Source organism: Melospiza melodia, chromosome 4, assembly GCF_035770615.1.
Source record: "Melospiza melodia melodia isolate bMelMel2 chromosome 4, bMelMel2.pri, whole genome shotgun sequence".
NCBI lineage: Eukaryota > Metazoa > Chordata > Aves > Passeriformes > Passerellidae > Melospiza > Melospiza melodia.
Genome location: NC_086197.1, coordinates 54,158,002 through 54,179,720, shown reverse-complemented (window position 1 = coordinate 54,179,720; position 21,719 = coordinate 54,158,002). Strand labels below are relative to the sequence as shown.

The following is a 21,719-nucleotide window of genomic DNA, read 5'->3' as shown; positions in this document are numbered from 1 at the left end:
TACGTGCTTCAAGGCTGCCTGCCTCCTCGCTGGCGAGAGGGGTGACGGTGCATCTGCAGCGGGAGAAGAGGCTGCCGCCATTGTTTTAAGTAAAAAAGAGGCCCCGTTCGGGCGGGAAGGGGCAATACCGCCGCGATGCCAGGGACCTGCCGGGCGGGATTCGCTTCCCTTCCGTTCGCTCCCCTCCCCGCTGCGCGGCCGTCCCTCAGGCCCGAGGCTCCGCGCCCCCCGCCCCGCCCGGCCGCGGCCCCTTTAAGGGCCCTCACCCACGGGGGGGGGCGGGTCACGCGCGGCAGCGGCGGGAGGGGGCGCGCGGGCGTGCGCGAGCCGGCGGCGGCACGAGGAGGGCGGGGCCGCGGGCAGGGGGCGGGGCGGCGCGCGCGGGCGGGCGGGATTATTATGGGCTGTGGGCGCCGCCGCCGCTGCCGCCGCCGAGGGGGAGCAGCAAGATGGAGCTGTCTGCAGTGGGGGAGCGCGTCTTCGCCGCCGAGTCCATCATCAAGCGCCGCATCCGAAAGGTGAGGGGCCGCCCCCACTGGGATTGCGGTACTCCCCCCCCCAACCTCGGTTCTCGCTGCCGGGCCCCGGCCGCGCCGCTGGCCCTCCCGCCGGGCCCCCGCCTCACACACCCCCCCCCCCCTCCCCCCCACCCGTCTTCTTCCCCGTGTGTTGCAGGGGCGCATCGAGTACCTGGTGAAATGGAAAGGCTGGGCCATCAAGTGAGTGTATCCCGCCCGGGCTGAGGGGATGGGGGGCATGGGGTGGAGGGGGAGGTATCCGTGTGCGCGGCTGCGGGGGGATTTGGGCGCTAACCGCTTCGCTTGTCCCCTCCGCTGCTCCCGCCCGGCAGGTACAGCACCTGGGAACCCGAGGAGAACATCCTGGACTCCCGCCTCATCGCCGCCTTCGAGCAGAAGTGAGTGTTCATCCCCCACCCTGGGCTGGGGGGGCTGCAGCAGCAGGTTTGACTTTGGGTGGGCGAGCGGGAAACAGCGTCCAGACGTTCCTTTTCTTTTTTTCTTATTTTTTTCCTCTTTTTTTTTTTTTTTTTTTCCTTTAACTTGTATGCTTCTGTTTTTCCCTTTGGGAAAAGTTTTAACTTCTTGAAAAATTTGATTCCCTAAAGGGAACGAGAACGTGAGCTGTACGGGCCCAAGAAGAGAGGACCTAAACCTAAAACTTTTCTGCTGAAGGTAACTCTTAATTAAATAACTTAGGCCTAGCAAAAAAAAAAAAAAATCTCTCAAACCTTGCTGGTGCGTGCCCTTGGAAGGACTGGACTTTCAAGTGACTTGTGCTTGATGCCTGGCTCTGGGAGCGCGGGGAAAACCCGACAGGAAAGGGGGGGTGGGCAGAGGCGCAGGAGCGTGTGAGGGGAGGGCGGTGTGCGTGCGGCGGGGCCTCAGCAGGACGGTCAGCACACGCAGATGTGCGTGGTGAGCCTGCAGTCTCTTCTTCCAATATCCTCTCCTTCTCGTGGCCTTCTGCTGCCGCAGTGGAGAGCCAGCCAGTCTCGTTCCCTCTTCCTTCAGCAGGCTGTTCCATCCAACCCGTGCCCTGCAACTTAGCAGCGTGCTGAGCGGTCAGGCAGCAGAGGCGGGAATCCCACTGCCGCTTGTGCTCCTCTGATTGCATTTAAGGATGTGGGTGCTCCACGGGAGTTTCATGAAGGGTTCATGCTTTGATCTGTAAACTGCAGGCTTGTTTAGCTTTTGCAGAGGGTGAGGGGTGGCTAGGAGGAGGAGGAGGAGGACTGTTTCACCTCTGCATAGGAAGGCAGCTGAAGTTTCCAGTTCCTTTCTGATAGACTCAGCATCTCTGCAAGATGTCGTAGCATCTCTGTTTGCTTGCAGAGAAGAGCAAGGAAGGTAGTCCCTAGTGCAGGCCTACTTGCTCTGTATTTTTACCTTTTTTTAAATTAAGAACTCTGGTAGCTGCATAACTGTTATGTGAGCTCTGTGAATTTATTAGTTTACAGATTAAATGCCTTGCTCTACTCCCCTCTTCCCTCCCCTTCCTCTCCAGCTGTCACAATCGCTGGCTTCAAATGAGCATAGAAAGAACACACCTTTGTACAGTTTAGAGAGATGAGCAAATCTGGAATTCCCCTGGTTTTATTCTGATAGGAAGCCCGGGAACAGCCAGTGTGGACCCTGTAGTAAGGCATCACTATCACCAAGTCATCCTGTGGCTTTGGGCAAGTCACTTAGGCTTTGTGCGTGTTTCCCCATCTGTGAAACAGGTTAATACTTCCCTTTGCCTGGCAGCAGTAGGAGCTTTACTCAAGTCAGCACAGCACTTTTAACTGCATGAGCACTGGAAAGCACAGTGAGGGGTAGGGTGTCACCTCTTCTCTGCTTTGAGAGGGCTTAATGAAGCACATGGAAGAAATGCAGGAGCAGGCGTTTTCTGATGCTCTGCGTGAAGCCCAGGGGACCATGGCAATCCTTGGGAAGTCCTGCTGATGGAACTGTCCTACCCGCACGCCTGTTTTTCTGCTAACAGTGTTTGTGTCTGTAGCCTGAGAATTACAAACATATCTGATAATGTACTACCTCTTGTGCTCTATTGAGAGAACACAGACTAGCTGGATTTCCTCTTTCTGGCAGTCATGCATTAAATGTAACTCTTGTGTTTAAATTTCCAACAATGCAAAGGAACACCTGAAGGAAAAATCACCAGCTTGAAAGAGTCCTCTGCCTGCATTAAAAAATACTGGTATTTGTAACACCTGACACTGTTCAGAGCTGTAGAGCGGTGACTATGCTATGTGTAATCACTTTCTTTTATTTTTTATTCTGAATGTGATATGGCCACATCTATTGCCATATCACTCATTTTACAAAAAAATTACTCATTCTCACTCATTTAAAAACCAAAACCAACCCCCGAACTCAAAACCCACTCATTGCTTCTCTTTTCCCATTACCCTTTAAAACTCCCCTAAACTGAACGTGAATTATTCAGCAGCATCCTTTGAATCACGTCCGTGACACGTTTCTGTGGCACATCTTCCTTCTGCCAGCTCCTCAAATGGTACTGGAAACCTGTAGGTTTGCAGAGCTGGCTTGGTACTTTGTAAAAGATGACTCTTTGTACTTTGTACTTGGTACTTTGTAGAAGATGATAGGGAGCAAGATCAGCTCTCCTGAGGGCTGGTGCCACGTTGTGGGAGAGGCTGGCAGGGCAGAGCGCTACCCCTGCTGCTGGGTTTGCACCTCTGGGAAACAGAGCAGCTCTGACTTGCTGTTCCTCTGTGACTTCGGATCCTACCCTAAAAATAACAGCCCAGACCAGGCAGTGAGCAGTAACTCTGTCTGAGCCAGCCCCATCTGAACTTGTTTGAGCTCTCTTCAGGCAAACCACAATCGACACAACTGCGGCTAGAGTTACGGCAGAGACAGTGGGATGGTTTGTAACTCAGCTTTTCTGACCCCTGAAGATGCACATTTCCCCTCTTCCAGCCCTGCAGCACCGGTTCTGCTGGGGGAGGAGTGGGATTGGGTTCTGCCTCGGGCATTGCTAACAGTATTTTCAGTTCTTTCAGCTGCAGAATCTCTTGCCAGTGAGAATTTCGGAAGCAGGGGAAGAAATTTGATTCTTGTATCCCAGAGGGAGTATTTGGAGTTGGCAGTTAGAACAATATTCTTTTTGATCTGTTAACTGAACAGATTAGGCCTGGATGCACTGATGTTTAAGCAGAAATCTGGCCTAGGACTGCTTTGATGGAGTAGTCTGCCCTTGACTGAGTGGCTTGCTAGGATTTTTCATGTGCATTGGTGCTTAAACCTAGGCGTCTGAGTCTCCAGAATGGCATCAAAATAAGTGCCCTGATGTGGCACTCAGTCCCTTGGCTTGTGTGGGTGTTTTAGCTTGCACTTGGGACTAGGTTTATCCTGGGATTAGTTCTGAAAAGTTGCAGATAGGTACCCAGGGGGATTTGCAGAAAGCATTCCTGCAGGTTAGTGGCCCACGCCTTTGGAAAAGCTTTGAAAAGCTGCATCTTTGACCACCTGCTGTTTTGTAAGCCAGGCTCCTGTTTCTGAGAGCTGTCTAACACTTGCCCTTCCCATCAGACTGCAGAGGCACATCACAGTCCAGGCTTTTTAATATCACTATCAAGACGGCCGGTGTTAAAAGCGACCCCTGCAAACTTCAACTGCAGAGTTTTGGGCAGGAAATGGGTCTTTATCCTTTGCATGCTAGGGGCAAACGTTCCCACAGCTGAGCTCTGGCTTGGCAGGAGGCTGTGATTCTTGGGAGGCTGCTGGTGTGCTGCAGCCCTTTGCTGAGCAGATGGGAAACCCAAGTTCTTAGTCTGAAATGGCAGCACTGTATGTAAGGCTCTTCAGGTGTCTGGCAGAAGTGATCCTTGAGGACAGGCCCTTCAGCATGGATGCTGGTATGAGGTTAGAGAGAGACATAGCATGTGCTGTAGTGATCTTCCTCTTTTTCTCCTGCTCGATTTCTCCTTCTCTTTTTATTTAGCTTTTTTCTCTAGGCACTCCAATGTGTGGAATGCAAACCTCACCAACTCACTTAATAAAGTCAAGCAAGTGCTATTCAGAGGCAGAGCCCAATCTGCAAGCTCAGTGGGTGGCTGGCAAAGACCCCTAGCTGGGGTGGCCATAAATACTAAGGTGACAGGAGCGAAGAAGGTTAATGGGAAGGAAGAAGTAAGGGAGAACAAGGGTAAAGGGATTCTTAGTAGGAGAGTGGGGGAAGAAGGGGCTGAGCAGCATGGTGCTCTGTCCTTTCGCCCTCTCTTGAACTCCAAAGCTGGAATTGGGTTTCTTTTGATCTCCTCCCTGTTCATAAATTATCCTGAGTAATTTGAAAACAGACCGTTCCCCTTTTGTAGCATTTTGTTCCCAATCCGGAGGGAAACTTTAGTTTATGGCAGTGTTGCTTGGGAGAACTGTGCTATGAACTGGCTTGCTTTTGCCTTGTCACTTGGAAGACTGCAGAAGAAAGAGGGTGATAAAAAGGCAGAATGGCAGCCAAAAAGGGGAAAGAAGAGCTCTTGCAAATGCTGTTGGGAGCAAAGACTGTGGGAATGCAGGTGGAGAATAAAAGACAAAGCAGAGCCAGTAATTTATGAGAGAGTAGCGCTACTATGGTGCAGCAGCACTACTGGAATTGGCGAGATTTTAAAATAATTCACTAGAAATCTATTGCTTTACAAGGTCTTGGGTTTGATTTTTTTCTTCCAAATTGTAGAGATTTTGATACAAATCAGGTAGGAGAGGCCTTTCTAAGCACGTGTCTGTGTACGTGCTCGTGTGCCTCGGTGTGTTAAGGGAATGAATGAACAAATATGCTTGCTGGGCCTCGAGGGACACTTGTTCAGAAATAGTAGGGAATGGGGGAGATAGACTAGTTCCCAGGGGCAGTGAGGGAGAGCTGTACAAGATAAATAAAGGTGATACATATCCCAGACGGGAAGAGGGGGAAGGGAAGCAATCCCAGCAATTGGCTTGCTCTCATGACAGAGCACTGCAGCAAGCTTCCAGAAACTGCATCCTGATGTGGGCTGAGCTGTAAGCAGAGTGAATTACTTCGTATACATGCTGAGTACCTCTTCAGCAGTGAGCACATCCTGCTGGTGAAAGCAGCAAAACCTGGAGAGGTGGTTTCCATGTGGAGAACTTGTGAGCCAAGAAGCAAACTGTGGTGACACAGCTGAAAGGATTCAGGGGCTTTGTCTCTCAAAGACATTATCCTCATATGGCTTGGGAATGATCAAGGAATGGGCCCAGAGCAGGGAGAAGTGCATTTCCAGCAGATAAAACTGAATGTTGAGTCTTCTCCAAACCAAAGGTAGCAAGTTACTTAATCCAAAGTTGGAAGCAGGGGAAGGAGAGCCTCTGTGCTGTTCTCTGCAGTGAAGGGATGAGTTCATGTAGGTGATGCCTGAATAAACCTGATCCTGTGGTAGGAATACTGAGCTTCCCAAGTGAGAAAGCTCTGGGGGCTGGTCTTAGATAAAGCATCTGATACGATTTTTCTTGAAACCTTACCTGGAAAAACAATCTCAAGGTAAGCAGAATATTTGCATAATGCTCTTTGGAACTTGCATTGAAGCTGGTCACTGGGGATAGCAGTGTAGCAGCAGGGGAGGACTGATGGGCCCTAATTTAACCCTCTCTCTTAATCTGACTAAAGTATCAATGCTGTGTGTAGACCACCTGGACACTACTGAAGCTGGAATTCAATAAAGGCAGATAGCTGAAACATGAGTTAGAAACAGCTTCAGCCGTGAGAAAGTGCCCCAGAAGTAACTGGAAACGCAGACACATGGCACGTAAATGAGACCTACTGGTTCTGGAAAAGTCCAAGCCATGTACCAGGGCTCTGCAGTAGCTGCTGGACAAGCACAAAACCAGGACAGGTCTCTGTGAAAACAGGACAGGAGCTGATTAATGTATGCAGAAAGAGGAGGTAAAAGAACAGGGCTGTGGAAGTGGCCAGGGAGTAACCATCCCAGAATTATCACTTTGTTTCATGTGGCTGATGGGAAGCTTTGCTCAGGAATTTTTGGGCTGTACAAGGAAACTGAGGGTGTTTGTGACTGCTTCCCCCACACTTCTGGGAAGCTGCCTTCTTTCTCTCCTGGGTGATGGAGGCGGTGCTGGTGGAAGGTGGCAATTAGATTTGACTTGGAGCAGAATGGCACAGAGGGGGCAGAACTCCTCACTCGAAGGCATGATTATGGGCTAGGCAATCAATCTGAAAGTGCAGTGTTGGCAACAGGAGAGGCCCTGAAGGATACCTGTGTCCATCCACTGAAGCTGTAGAAGGATTTTCAGTGATGCATCTGTCTGTAGCCTCTGCCTGGCTTCCTTGTCCTGGGTTTTGGAATGGGACGTTGTATTGCACTTTGCTCTTGGCTCAGCAGTGGTAAATTGGTAAGAAACCCAAAGCACAAGAGCAGCAATGCTGGAAGGGCTGGCTGTGGTGTGGAGCAGGATGAAAAGGAGTAAATTTGTTAATTCAGGCTGTGCTGGTATGTAATGTCAGAAAGCAAACTTTAGCTTGTCCTTGTGCCTGCCATCTGCTTCAGAGGCACCCGTGAAGAGATGGAGTAAGCACAGCCCAAATGTGCATTTGCCTGTGACCTCCTGACCGGGTCTGCAGTGTCTCCAAGTTGTGATTGTGTAGTGATGTGAGGGGGAGAGTTCGTGTGCGGTGCAGGGAGTTCATCTGGAGCTGTTGCTGGGCTCAGGCCTGTACTATGCCTGTGACAGGAACTGTGTCTTATTTTCTCAACAGTTTGGGGCACGGAGTAACACAGGAGGCTGAGCAAGGAGTAACTAGGTGGACACTGGGATGCTTTGTGCTACAGCAGAAAAAGTGTTGGGGTTTGTGTGTGCTGGGAACACTTCCCTTTAGCTAGGTGGGAACGTCCTGTGTGTTAATGAGCAGAGTGGCTGTGCCTGCCTTGGGCTTGTGCTAACTTTGTCTGTTTCTTTGTCATTTGGCTAACACGGAGTCTAGGTCCCCAGACAGGGTGAGCCTTCAGTTTGTGTGTTCTTGTACAGCCAGAGAAGGAGGCCTCATTTTTGCAGTTCTTTTAAAGCCAGAATACAAGTAGTACTGAAGGCTGTGATCATCCAGTGTTAGTCGAGAGAGGAACAAAATGTCTTCACATCTCCATTCTGTGCTCATTCAGGATCTTCTGTGGTTCCCATGGGTATCTCTGTGGGAGAAGAGGGGCTCTGGCTAACAGCAAAGCTCTGGAGCTGTAGGGCCAGGACTTTGAGCTTTTTGTGCAGGGGCTGGCTGGGCCCCTCGCTTAGATCTGCTAGATCCCTGCCTTTACACGCACATTTTTTCCCCAGGCGTTTCTCTGGTAGGAGGCACAGCCTGCAGGGTGACAAAGGAGATGGAGTTGAGCGCTAAGCTCTTAGCTGGCAAGAAGCCATCCCGATCTTGGCGTGTGCAAGGGGCAATGGGATGGAAAAGTTGGGGAGGAAAAGCAGCTGTCGTGTTGTAGCACTGCAGTTCTTTCTGTGCCCACGAGGTGGGGGAAGCTGCTCGCGGGATGGACAGTCACAGGGTGGGGGCTCGCCTGTCCCCTCCAGGCCTGCGTGGCTTCTTAATGTCACCGCTGCTGAGAGGGAATATGGAAGGGGGTTGGCTTGGGCAAGTCCTGGGGTGCAGGTGGAAGGATGAGCTATACAAGCAACAGTGCTCTGATGAGATGTGGTGTAAGAATAGACTCTGGGTTTCCATGCCCACAGGTCATACAGCACCAGCTTATCAATGAAACTGTTGTTCCTGCTGCCAGGAAATGTTCCTGTCTCTGCTGGATGAAACAGGGCAGTTTTTGGCACCAGAAGAGATGAAAAATATTGTTCCCCTGGCCTGGCTCTTGAGGAGGGCTGGCACAGAACAGTTGAACAGGTGCTATTCCTGCTCTGGTCCACTGCTAGGTTTCAAACAAGTGTGGTGCTCAAAAGGACAAGCCAATCTCTTCTTTGGAGGTGTAGTTAAATTTTACTTGAATTCCAGCTGGCTTCATCTCTGGCTTTAAACACTGGACTTTGCTCCCACTGCACAGTAAGAATGAATGACTTCCATGTGATCCTAGTTAAAAATCAGACCTCTAAATTTCTTGTGTTTAATGAAGACATCTCCATCAGACCATTCTCACCAGCCTCCATCTGTGTTCCTCAAGACCCCCTTCTACCACCCTTTTTAGAGGCAATTCTCATTAGGCATTACTCTGCCTCTTCCCTCTTATCTCACGTTCCATTTGTAGAGAAGCTGGTACAATCCCTTTGTAAGTTTGGATGCTGTCTCAGCACTGACAGCCCCAAGTGCCTGGGATGATGCTGGCTTCTTTGGCTGACAGTGGAGGGTTGTGCACTTTGACTGATGACGACCAAGGGAGGCTTTGGAGACTATTAACTTTAACCGTGACACCTGCCTGGGAAGTCACAGTTTCTCCCTGGGGAAAGCATGTGTCAACAGGGGTACAGCCTAGGGAGACATCAGCTGCCCAAAAATGTTACAGGCAGTGCCCTGTGTCTGTCTGGGGGCTGTGCTGGAGCTATCAATAGTTTGTAGGTGTGTTCCTGTGCTTGTCATTGATGTTGGGTATAAATGTGTCACGGTGCTGCCAGTGAGTGCTTGGTGAGTGAGCAGTGCCCCACTGGAGCTCTGGCTGCAGCTAGGCTGCCTCTCTGACCCTGTTTGTTTTCTTTCTCCCCACCACCGCAGGCTCGGGCCCAAGCGGAGGCCCTCCACATTGGGGATGTACACTTTTCTGTCAAGCCTGGTTCCAGTACCTCCTCTCCCAAGCTCCACTCCAGCGCCGCGGTGCACCGGCTCAAGAAGGACATCCGGCGATGCCACCGCATGTCCCGGCGCCCCCTGCCCCGCCCGGATCCCCAGAACGGCGGCGGCGTGGCCGGCGCGGCCGGCATTCGTCCTCCTGTCTCGCCCTTCTCGGAGACCGTGCGCATCATCAACCGTAAGGTGAAACCCCGCGAGCCCAAGCGCAGCCGCATCATCCTCAACCTCAAGGTCATTGACAAAGGTGGGAAGCCAGCCAATGGGGCCGGGGGCCTGGCCCGGCCCAAGATCCCTTCCCGAAACCGGGTCATTGGCAAGAGCAAAAAGTTCAGCGAGAGCGTCCTGCGCACTCAGATCCGCCACATGAAGTTTGGCACCTTTTCGCTCTACAATAAGCCGTCTGCTGCACCTACCCCCTCTCTGGAGGGCAAGGGGGAGGCCGAAGGCTCCCAGGCAGCCTCCTGTGGGCTCATTATGGGCTCCACCCCCTATGATGCCCCTAGCTCCAGCTCCTCTGGCTGTCCTTCACCTGCTCCCCACTCCTCCTCCGACCCAGATGATTCCCCTCCAAAGCTGCTCCCTGAGACCCTCAGCCCAGCCATCCCCGACTGGCGTGAGTCAGAGGTCCTCGACCTCTCAATCCCCCCTGAGTCGGCCGCCACCAGCAAGCGTTCTCCCTCGGGGGGGTGCAGTGGGGGGCAGACTCCCTCCTTGTCCCTCTCCTCTTCTGACCCGGAGCAGGAGGCTGGTGACTGGCGTCCTGAGATGTCCCCTTGCTCTAATGTGGTGGTCACAGATGTCACCAGCAACCTCCTCACTGTAACCATCAAGGAGTTCTGCAATGCAGAGGATTTTGAGAAGGTGGCGGCGGGCAGTGGTGGAGGAGGCAGCAAGTGAGCAACCGGGTCCCCCCACTCCAGGGGTGTGGGGGGAGCTCTGCCTGAGAGAAGTCGTGGTGCGAATGGCTGTCCTTAGTTCTCTCCTTCTCCCCTTGGCTGTCCCTCTACCCTCACTGCCACCCTTCCTCCTCCTCTCCTCCTGCCCAGTTCCTCTTGCCTGGAGGCTGGAGTGTGTCAGTGGGGGTGTGGGAGCACCCACTGTTCCTGGGTGTTGGTACTGCTAGGAGGAGGTAGGGAGGGTTATGGTGGGGCTGGGGAGTGGTTGTTTGTCCTTGAATGTGGTGTTGTCCAACGGGCGGTGGAGCCTTTGGGGCTGAGGGATGAGTGAGCATGTGTCTGTGTGCCTGTGCAGGTGGTGAGGAAGGTGCTGCTCTTCCTCATTCCCCTTCTGTCTTTGACAAAAACTGAAGAGGAGCTCCAAACCCGTGAGGGGAGGATGTAAGAGGATTGGAGCCCTTGCCCATGTCCTCCAGACCTTCTCCCACAACGTGCATGCAGACTCTTCCATTCTTGTTTCCCCCTTGCCATGACTACCATCCTGCCATCCTTCCCCTCTTGGCCTGCGGCCTGGATCTGCCCTCTCCTCTACTGTCCTTGTGGCAGTTGCTGATCCAGATGCTCTCAGAGTGAGGGGGAGAAGGACAGGTTAAATGTCATGCCTGGAAGGTGCTTGAGACAAAGCTGGGGTGCTGGGGGTTGCCCCATGCAGCCTGTGCCTCATATTGGCTTCCCCTTTCCTTTGACTATTGGTGCTACCTTGGCAGTTGTATGGGTGCTTTCAGGTGCCCTGATCCCTCCTCTTCTCCCTCATCTTCCAGCCTGTTCAGCTCCTCAGGAGAAAGGGAAGAAAAGAGGAGTCTGCTTCCAGCCCATATCTTCCTCCTGATGTCCATCAGTGCACTTGTTTGGGGGAGAGGGACATGAAATGCCTTTCTCTGGCCTTTCTGTGGCAGAAGCAGGAGTGGGCTGTGCCTCCATCCTCGGTCTGTGGGAGGATGATGACGCTGCCCAGCCGTGTGAGGCTGCTCCCCCAGCCCTCTTTGCTTCCTCTTGCTCCTTCCAAAGGAAGGAGGGGTGGATGCTAAGGCAGGTTGGTTGTTCTCCCTGCTTGTTTTTGCCCCTCCTGCTCGGCTGTGTCCCTCCTGCTCTCCCCTCCCTCTGGTGGGTGGCCTGGAACAGGTTTCCCCTCTGTCTTTTCAGCATCTGAAACAGCCCTTACAACTGTCAACCAAAGGTGCTCATAAGAAATACCTGTCTCTCACATTGCATGCATGTGCGCTGGATCGCTTCCCCCAAAGCTGATCTAGAAATTCCTTCTCTTCACCCCTAGCAAGTAGGAGGGAGCAAGACCACAGCTTGCTGTTTATTCCCCAGCTCCCTCTTTTCCTGACCAGCTTTGTTCACATCCAAGATAAGCTCTATTTTTTGCCTGCCATTTCTGGCTTGCTCTGTTTCTGTGTGGGTCCTAAGCTTCATGGTGAAAAGCTGTTCCTTTGCTCTCCTTTCTTCCTCTACTTGCACAGGACTGAGCTCGTAGAGGCAAGGAAAAGAGATGCTGATGAACTGGTGGGAGAGCCTCACCCTCTCAGCTCTGTCCCTGGATGGGGCAGAGGGGTGTCACTTCTACCTAACATGCTGCAGAGGTGAAAAGGGTGGAAAAAATTCCTCATGCCAGGGCTCATTTGCTTATAAGCCTGCTCTGGGCGGGTGAACACAAGTGGAATTGGCCCCTCTGGTGCTTTCACACAAGGATGTTCAGGAGCTGCTGGCTCTGAGGAGTGCTCTCCTGCAGTAGTGATTTTGTGGTTGTAGTGATCTGAGGATAGAAGGGAGGCAATTTGTGGGAGGGAAGTAATATTTGTCTGCCCAAGGGACATTGTCAGGGTGGTAGAGGGATAGACCAGCTTCTGACCTTAATTAGGGCTTTTGTGCCCAGTGTGTGTCTATTCCCTGCCTCCAGCGCCTGGGTTGGTGTAGTAAAATCTTTGCTGCCCTCCCCACAAACCTTGCCTTGCAGTGGGTGGCATTCCAAGCCATGGGAAACGGTGAGTTCACACCAGTTGTGGTTGGGTGTCTGCGCAGACAGTCTGAGGGGGATTCCAGGTGCTGTTAGCACCACCCTTGGTACGCCTCTTTCTTTTTCTTTCCTTGGTTAAAGAGCTTAGTGGACTCTTCAGGGATGTGCTTTCATTCACAGCTGAAGCTAGGGGCAGGGAGAAAGAGACTTCCCTGATCCATCCATTCACCAAGCTAAGGCTTTCTATAACTTGTTGGACTTGTGTGCGTGTCTGTGTTAATACCTGCTTGTATTTTTTGTGGGTGTTGGGTTTTTTTTTTTTGGTTTGGGTTTTCTTTTGCGCATCTTTCCTGTGCCTGGCACACCCAGGGATCCCTTATGTTAGCATAGCCTGTCCATTTGACTGCAGCTTCAAAGATGAGCAGTTTGTAGGCATAGGGAAAAGCTCTTTCTTAGGAAAATAGCGAGGAGATTCTTCTCTTTTTCCTCCCCCTTCTGAATAAGAACTAATCTGTGGCTGTGAGATAAGAGGAGCTGCTTTGTGGGGTGGATGCAAACTGGCCAGTCACTTTAGGTTGTTAAGTTACTGTTTGGTGTGTATGTGGTGCTGTGTTTTGTTTTGTGGTATCAAGGTTCTGAAAAAAGTGTTGAAGCGTTTAAGTGGGAGATAAAAGGGAACTTTAATAGGAAACTCTTGATGTGCTTGGCAGAATTCTTTTCCCCGGTGTCTCTTGTATGGTGTTCTTTGGGGGCAAGGGGCAGGAATTGTTTAATTGAAGGGGTTTTGCCTTTCTCCAGAGTGGCAAGCAAGGGAACTGTCTGTGAAGAGTAAAACAGTGGGTCATTGTAGGGATGCTCCGCAAGGACCTCCTTCCTGCGGTGAGGAGATGAGGGGACTTGTTGCAGCAGAGAAACTCGTGTGGTAGATCCTCGTTGTGGAGGAAGAAAGGAGTATGATCCGGCTTGCAGACACAGCTCACCTGCTTGTGTGACAAATCCCTCCCTGGGTGGGTCACCAGGTGGGAACCAAACCCTGAACCTCTGGATCCGAAATGAGGATCCCGTGCTGGTTTGAGTTAGAGGTTTGCTAACTTGAATGCAGCAGTAGCCTCGAGTTCCCTCAGGTGGACAAGACACTTGAGGCTAGCTAACCTACCTTCGTATTCACGTGGGCTGTGCTCCTCCTTCTGAATTTTTGCCTTTGCTCCTTAATGGACATAGGAAAGAAGATTCATCCGTGCCTTTTAAAATGGGCATGGAATTGAGGGAGGAGTTTATTTGAAAGTATCCCCTTCCTTTCCCCATAACCCTTAGGGAAAAAAATCAACAAAAACAGGGAAATATTCTCTGTGTCTGTGCCATGTTTGTTCTCGTTGTCGTGTTTTTAGAGGAGATTTTATGATGGAGTGGAAAAAGTGAAATTATTAGTTTTGCATAAAAAAAGAAAAGTTTTAAAAAAAATTTCTACAGGGAGAGAGCGAGAGAGAGTTTAAAAATGAATAATAAATGCAGTGATTGCACAAACTGTAGTGGTATTAGATGGTCCTTAGAGAAAAGAGTATTTTGTAGTATCGAAGCATGTGTGTCTGGGATGGTGTTTGGCTTGCTTGAACTGGAGGGAAAGGCATTCTAGGACTAAGCAGCGATCTCTGAGCTGAAAGGCAAGTTGCATGTTGGAGGAACCCTGTCTACAAACCTTTCCCATCCTTGCCTCCCAAGTGTTGGAGTGAGTTCCCTTCCCTCCCATACCTCTCCTGTGAGCTAAGGTGGAGTCTCCAAGTGGTTTTCTGGCTGAGCAGCCCTCAGAGATGGCTGGTCACGTTCTGGCAGAACGTGGATCAGGCCATCTACATGGAAACAGTTGACTTACTTTGCATGCACAGCAAGCCGCTAACGTTTTGGGTTGGCATGTACCTTTCCTGCCAAGTTGCTGTCTCTTTTCCATCCCCTATATCCAAACAGAATTAATCATGATGGGCTTATTTCCTGGGAAGCAGATATGCCTCTCCTCTGTAAGGTTTCTTAAACTCCTTTGAATACTGGGTGGGGGGGTGACATTTTTCTGTATAGAATTCACCACATCAGGACAGAAAACTGAATCCCATTGTTGTGTATTCCAGCACCCCTTCTCTGACAGTGGCCAGATCTCTAGAGGCAGATGAGAGCGCTGCCTTGTGTGTGCTCTGATTGTGCTGCTGAGGGACGTGCACCCTCTTCTCGAGGCCAGCAAATGCTGCAAGTTTTTAGGGTGGAGAAGGGGAGAGGAACACTCTGACAGGACTTGTCAAGTAGGGCAGCCTTTTTCTCCAGCTTCCTTTGGGGCGGTGGGGAAGAGTTGCCTGAATGTTCCTTCAGAGCGATGCTGGAAGCTCTGACTTCCCTGTCCAAGATGTCTCTGGTGTTCATCTGGCACGTGGGAGTGACTGCAGGGAAGACGGAAACCACCAGATGTTGGTGTCTGAACAGAAGATGGTAGGCAGGGACACTTGAACGGTTTTTCTTGTCTGGACTTCTCTGGTGCCCTTTGCAGTGGCAGATGACTGATGTCTCGATGCTTCCCATAGCCTGGGCTGCACTTGGGAACTTCTCTGTCTGCCCATCAAAGTGTCGGTGCTTCCCTTGGCTTTCAACTTGGAACAGAAACCTCCTGTCTCAGGCTCTCCTCTCAATGAACAGCATGGGACTGGAGGGGCATGAAGCTAATGAGATACAAGCTCCTTTGGGGATGAAAAACAGAATTAGTGTGGTGAGCAGGCCCAGCTGTGGTGAGCCACTGCCTAAATTCTGTTTTCAAAAGAGAATGGGAGCATTTCTCTGTGTCTCCCCTTACTGAAGTTCCCAGGGCAATTTTGTGAAATAAACAAATAAAGAAAAAAAAAAAACTTCAAACCCACAATAATGCTTTTTACCAGGTAGGAGCTGTCTCTGAGCTGAGTCTTCCTAGGGATATCACTCCCTTCTCCAGCCCCTCTTTGTAGAGGAGGCTTCAGCAGCTCCCAGCGTTTGGAGATGACCACCTCCCTGGGGACTTCCTGGCAGAAAGGGGTTGCCATGCTTGAAGGATGGTGTCCTGAGTTCCCCATTCTTCTGCCCACCCCAGGCCGTGGCATGAGTGGGGCTGCTCAGGACCAGGTCCTTCTTCCCAGGGAGCTGTAACAAACCTGGAGTGCGTGTTTGGCTAAGTGCTTATTTTCCCTTTTGCTTCCTTCCCCACCTTCTGACAAGACTTTTTCCTCCTTGCCTGGCACATCCTTTTACTCCAATGTTGCTTGCTTTTGCTGCATTTTTCAATTGCCCAATAATCACGCAAGAGCTGGGATCTTATTTACTTCTTATATATAAATATATGACTATAAAAAGCCTCCTTCCCCCTTTCTCCCCATCTCACCTACCGCCCCATGCGCCGCCTCCCTGATCTCCGCTCCGAAGGTGATCTGCTGTAGAGGGTTAATTTGGGGTTGGGGATTTGGTGCCTCCTCGTTCTGTTCCTTCTTGGCTTGCCAGCTGTGTCACTGCCCTGTGCCTCTGTCTTCCTCATGCAAAGGGGGTGGGGGTGGAGGAGACCATCCTGCTGAGGGTGCTGGCAGCCCAACTCTCGAGGTGTTTGCACAGAGATGGAGTGCTCAGCGTTGCTTCAGAAATCCCCTGCTCCCTGTCTGTGCTTCCTTCCCCAGGTAATTTCAGGAAGTATCTTCATTTCGCCAGTGCTCTGAGGTTGAGAAAATAAGTGTCTTTATTTTCTTCTATTTTTGAGATCCTTCCCCGGAGTGCAATGTGTATGGTTTCTTTTTGGGGGTGTAGATGGCAGGAGATGTTGGAGTCTGTCTCTGTCCTCACCTTTGCCTTTCCACCTCTGCTCCTCTCGCATTTTGCCATTGCCCTGTGTCAGATGGATGTGGTCGAAGGTATTTGCACCCTTTTCTGAGCAGGGTCAGTCTTGGCACCGGGAGCTTGTCCTGTGTTCTGTGTGGTGATTCTGAGGTGCCCTGTGTCCCACCTGCCTCGCCTGTAAGGATGCAGCAGGGCCCTGAGTTCTTCTTTCTTCCCTTCTGTAAATTTCTCCCTCCAGAAGTGAAGGGAGATAGTCCCGTGGTGGTTGGCTGCCTCTGGCAGCTCTTCTGTCCATTGCAGCTCCTGTGTGGTGGGAAACAATGACTCCAGGGCCATCCAAAAGCACAGTCCTTGGGGTAGGGTCCTTCCACTCCAGCTGAGCTCTGTGCTCTGAGCCCACACCCTGCAGGCACTGGCAGGTGGCCCTGGGGTGGAGGGGCAGGGTGCCCTCTGTGCCCTGGGCTGGGTGGAGCTGGGAAGTGGGCAGCCAGCAGCATGCTGGGCACAGGGAAAAGTCAGGTGAGAGAGCTCTAGAGAGGTGCCAGCTTCTGCAATGGTTCAGCAAATGGGTCTGCTGAGGGGAGAGGAGCATGGTGGGACATGCAGGCAAAGTGTTCATTCCCATTGCAGGGCCCTGGTTCTTTACTTCATTCCTTGTTCAGCTGAGCACTTGGAGCTCACATCAAACCTCCAGCACACGGCTGGGTGGCTCAAAGCACTTCGTGGGGCTTCAGGGCCTCGTAGGACTGATGGGGCTTTCCCATGCCCCCAGCTGGCCCCTGCTCTCTGGGTACTGAGGGTTTCCTCTGGGCAGGGCAGCAGGTAGGTGCTCTTGCACAGGTAGGTGCCCTGGAGGGAGCCTGCTGCTTCCAGCCCCCAGCTGCAAAGCAGGGGCAGAATCTTAGGTCAAGTTCTCAAACGGAACAAAAAAATTAATCGTTGTGATGACTTTTTTTAGAAAAGAGTTGTCATGCCTGCACCTCCCCCAAGCAAATCAACTCGGTGTGTGCTGTCCTCTTTCCTCTTCTCCCCTGTGCCATTAAGCCTTGTACACTCCCTAAGAATAGACAAGACTCTCTGCTTTGGGATTTTTTTCCCCCATTTGTTTTCTTTTTGCATAGAAAGTTGTATGCTGGTGGTGGAGGACAGGGGCCTGCTTCATCTGTTCCTTCCTTTCACCTTCCCCTGTGCCAAGCTTAGGCTCAAATGCTGCAGATTCCTGCAAACACTGAACTTGGAGCAGGCCAGTGACCCCACTGCGTTCTGTGGTACTTGGGTGCTTCAGTTTCTGCCTGTGCTTGAGCTTTGGCAGCATCAGAGCCCTTCCTTCCTCTTGGAGAACTAACTCCAAGTGCTCATAGTTCTGGTGCAACCCATCTGTCTCTTCATTTCCCCTCACTTGGCATACAGAGTGAAGGTGGTAATTTTTTTTTAATTTAAAATAAACCTAAATATGTATCTTGTAATTTTTTTTTATTTTGAAAAAAAAGCATTTAAGGATTGTGCACGGATGAATTGTATATCTATATATTATTTTTTTGTCTTGCAATTTTCATTTTAAATATAGTGTTTGTTCAGTTTTGTTTTGTTTTTTAATCCAGTTCCCAGCTGGCTAAACTCTGTCTAGAGTGGATGGGTGGGAGGCAGAGCCACTGGAAGGGTGATTGAATCACTCCTTCCCTTGGTGCTTCCTACAAGAAACTGGTTTGCTCCAGGTTTGGGGGTGGGGGTTGTGCTAATTACTCTTGTATTCTTGTACATTTTGTTCTTTCTGCTGCTCTTGAATATTGTATCAATGCCAGAAATGGGGAGTTAAAAATTAAAACAAAAAATTAACCCCAATAAATTGTTACATTCCAAAAGCTGTTGTTGTTTTCCTTGGGTGGGCTCTGCCTTGTGGAGCTTGGAGGAGGGCTGTGGAAATGGCTCCCCTGATCCAGCACAGATCAGCTCTGCAGTCAGACACAAGCACCTGCACCCTGCTTGGGCTCCATGGATCGGCCCTGCTTTGGGCTTTGGACCTTTCTGGACACAAAGAAGCTCTGAAAACAAACAAAGGAGTATTCTGAAATGTTAAGGGAAGAGGGAACATTTGGGAAGGCCAAGCTGTAGCAAGTGGAACCTGAACACTCTCTTCCCAAGTGCTTTGGAGTCTTCCATGGGTCTCCCATATCCTTTTTTTTTTAATAATGAATTTAGATCAGGGTACAACCTAGCACTTGGTGGCTGAAAAATGCTTTAGGCATTTCCCAACTCCAGAACACGTGCTTAAGTGTGCTTTCTCACAAGCTGATCTAAGAAATATGGTGAAAAAATCTTCTCCCTGTGTGTAATTGAAGCCCCAGATTCACTCCATCACTCTCCAGCCTGGAGCAGCTGCATAAAAAGGCTCAGCTCAACTCAGTGGGAAGTGCTGGTGGTGGGAGATGTGGCGGGGCAAGCCAGTTGCTTTTGGACAGAGAGGTCCTGCAGGAAGGCAGCACTTCTGGATGCTGGGAAAGGGCAGTGTCTGGGCACAGCTCCAACCAAAACACCCTCAGGGCTGCCCTTCAGGAGCGTGCGCTGCAGTCTCACCCCAGGGGAGGTTGGGCTGAGCTGGGCATTCCTTGGACAGAGTTGCTGCCTCGAGGTACTTCTGCAGTGTGTGAGCTTTGGGAAGCCACAGCAGGGCCTGCTCCAGTGGTGGCATGGCTGGCAGCAGGGAATGCTGCCCACCCAAGCCAAGCACAGTGCAGGTGTCATCATGTCATGGCACCAGGCTCACCTTGCCTCTTCTGCAGAAAACACTCACAAAGCCAACACTCCCCTCCCTCCTCCCTTGCCCCCTGGCTCTGCCCAGAACCCGGTGGGCTTTTGGCTGGATTTGAGGGCACCAAATGAAGCCAGCTCTCACCCAATGCTTTCTGGACCAGGAGGAAGGCTGAAAAGACAGACCCCAGCCTGGCTGAACAAATCCAATGAGGTCCTGCAGCAGTACCCTCGTGCAGGCAGACCCAGTAACTGGGGCAAGGTGATGCAAGTCACATCTGCAGGGCTGAGAAACCTGGAAATAAAGAAGCCAGGATTTCCATGCTGTGTAGATCTGGGAACCTGCAGATCCCCAGGGTCTGAAGGCTCCTGATCTAAGGAGATGGTGGAGCTGACTCCATGGAGTGAGTGCCGAGGAGCCCTTTGATCTCCTTAGGGTGGCCCTGGGGATGTTCCCGTACTGGGTGATGACCTGGGAGGAGAGAATCCCCCAGCTCAGAGGCATCAGCTTACACTCCCCTGAGAAAAGGTTTCCCCCCTTCCCTCACCCCACCACTCTGCTGGCCTCAGCATCATGAATGGGCCAGGGTTTCATGCTGGCCAGGATGGAGCTGCCTGGTTCCTGTGGGGAGGGTTGGGTGCAGGGCAGCCTTGGAACAGCAGATGTCCTTCTCCATAAGCCAGCATTCTATCCCAAACGTCCCTCTCACCCAGGGGGCACAGCAGGGTGACCCCTTGTCCTGCCTTGACCCTGTCTGCAGCTGCCCCTTGGGGACAGCTGCTAGTCCCAGACACCATTTTGGTGTTAATTAAATGGAAGAAAATCCCTTAATTGCTCTCTCCCAGTCCCTCTGGGCTGAATCCATGAGCTCTTGTTAAATCCAGCTTCTGTCACCAATCCTGCTCATACCAGCAACCAAAAAAGCCCCACATTGCCTTCCTCACCCTGTCACGCACCGTCCTTGCGAGGGCCGGCTGCCCACCGAGCATCTCTGAGTTGTTATTCATGGGACAGGGAGGCTGCTCTGGCCACTCACCGGTCTGAGTCATCACTCCCTGTGAAAATCTATTTTTGTCACCTCTTTGTCTCTGGGAAGAAGTTGTGGTGCCTGCTGAGGGACAGGTCTGGACCGTGGGAGAGCTGAGGCCTGCCCTGCTGCGATACCCAACTCTTCCCATGCCAGCCTGCATGAGTGGGGCCAGGCTGGTGCAGAAGGGCTCACCCTTCCCCTCACTGCCAGAGCAGCATCAGCCAGAGGTACAAACCTTGCCACCATGCTCCTGCAACCTTTGGTAATAAAATCTGCACAGTGCAAATCATCACTTCCCCTGGCAAGAAGCTATATAGAAGCCTATGGCACTTTTCCCACAGGGCAGCAGATAAAGGATAACCCTCCCACCCTGATCTGTGCACTGTGGGTGGGATGGCCTGGTGCAGCTCTCACACTGCCCTGCACTGTGGGGTGGCCTGGTGCAGCTCTCACACTGCTCTGCACTGTGGGATGGCCTGGTGCAGCTCTCACACTGCCCTGCACTGTGGGGTGGCCTGGTGCAGCTCTCACACTGCTCTGCACTGTGGGGTGGCCTGGTGCAGCTCTCACACTGCCCCTGCACTGTGGGATGGCCTGGTGCAGCTCTCAGATGGGCTCCTCTCAGTTCCACTCCTGCCTCGGTGCTGCCAGGGTGGGCGTGCAGCAGGCAGGGGGTGACACAGCAGGGTGCAAAGCTCTGCCAGTGTTAGCAAGGGACAGGTTGGAGGCTGGGGGCCTCCCCTCATGTCGTGGGGTGCAGGCTTCTGTTTCCTTTGCATCCTGCACCAGTGCCCACTTGTCCCATCACACCGAGCACTCACCGTCCCACAGCACTCACCGGCCTCGCCACCAGGGCCAGACTCTGTTGCTTGGGCTTCCTTCACATTCCCCTGCCCAGACTGCTCCATGTCCAGCTCTGCTTTTCCTCCTCAGCATTCCCTTCATCTCTACTCTTCCTTCAACCTCCCCTTCTGTCTTCCTCTCCTCCTCCCCACAGCCTTGCGGCACCACAAGTCAGGCAGGTCTCTTGTTGGCTCCGGGGTGATGGTTTTGGGGGGCTGGGGTACCCTGCTTTCTGTGGGGAGAGAGGGTGACTGTACGCTGTCAACGGCCAAATTTGAGGAGTTTTTTGTAGCTCTGGCTCCCTTGCTATCCCCTCAAATATGCCTGGGAGGAAAGAAGAGGTAATCTTTACCGTTGTTTCATACCCAGCACTGGAGCTGTTTTAAACACACATGCTCCTGCTTCCCTGCCTGCTAGGAAGGATTTCCTGCCATTACTGACTAGACCTTGAAATTGATTTTGTTTGTTTTCCCTCTTCTGCTCCTCTTTTCTGGGCAGGCCTGCGTCGCCAAGGCCCCAGTGCGCCTGGGAACAGGAGAGGGCAAGGCACAGCCTCTATTGGAGCAAGGAGAAAGTGGCTGTCTGGAGCAGCTCGTCCGTGAGCAGCGCAGACTAGAGGGATGGTGGGGGAAGATTAAACGTGTGTCTTTGTTTCCCAAATCGATAACAGGCGTTTGTGGGGCAGAGGGTGAGGCAGCCCACGGCAGGTCTCTGCAACAGTCCTGTCTGAGGTGGGAGAGCAAGACAGCTAGGAAGTTTGTAGTTCAATTTTTAGGAGAAAGGAGGAAAAGACCCGAAAGACCACCACAGGGAATGACTGATTACGAGGCTGTCACCCTCGGGGTATCAAGCGGTTCTTTACTGCCAGCCTAGGCATCTCGCAGGGCAAAAGTCATCCCTTGGGCTGTGCCGGAGCAGCATCTTCTCGCCAGAGGCTCCCGCCGGGCTGACTCCAGCGAGCCCGAGGCAGGGCTGGCCCCGTCCCCGAGTGCCCCCGGGGCGCCCTCCCTGCCCTTTCCGTTCGCTCAGCCGCTCGCTGCCCAGCGCTCG

The 21,719-nt window shown here is 52.0% G+C and overlaps 1 protein-coding gene across 2 annotated transcripts; it reads left to right on the top strand.

The window, feature by feature from the left end:
• Positions 1–382: 382 nt before the first annotated feature.
• On the top strand, positions 383–17,909 carry CBX6 (chromobox 6). Of its 2 annotated transcripts, none has more exons than XM_063154559.1 (5): positions 383–518; positions 676–719; positions 851–916; positions 1,127–1,193; positions 9,280–17,909. In XM_063154559.1, the coding sequence occupies exons 1-5, from the start codon at positions 450–452 to the stop codon at positions 10,195–10,197; spliced, it is 1,164 nt and encodes a 387-aa protein (XP_063010629.1). In that variant the 5' UTR covers positions 383–449; the 3' UTR covers positions 10,198–17,909. The 2 variants fall into 2 exon arrangements, with proteins under 2 accessions (XP_063010629.1, XP_063010628.1); XM_063154558.1 differs by having other exon boundaries at positions 9,226–17,909.
• The last annotated feature ends 3,810 nt before the right edge of the window (positions 17,910–21,719 follow it).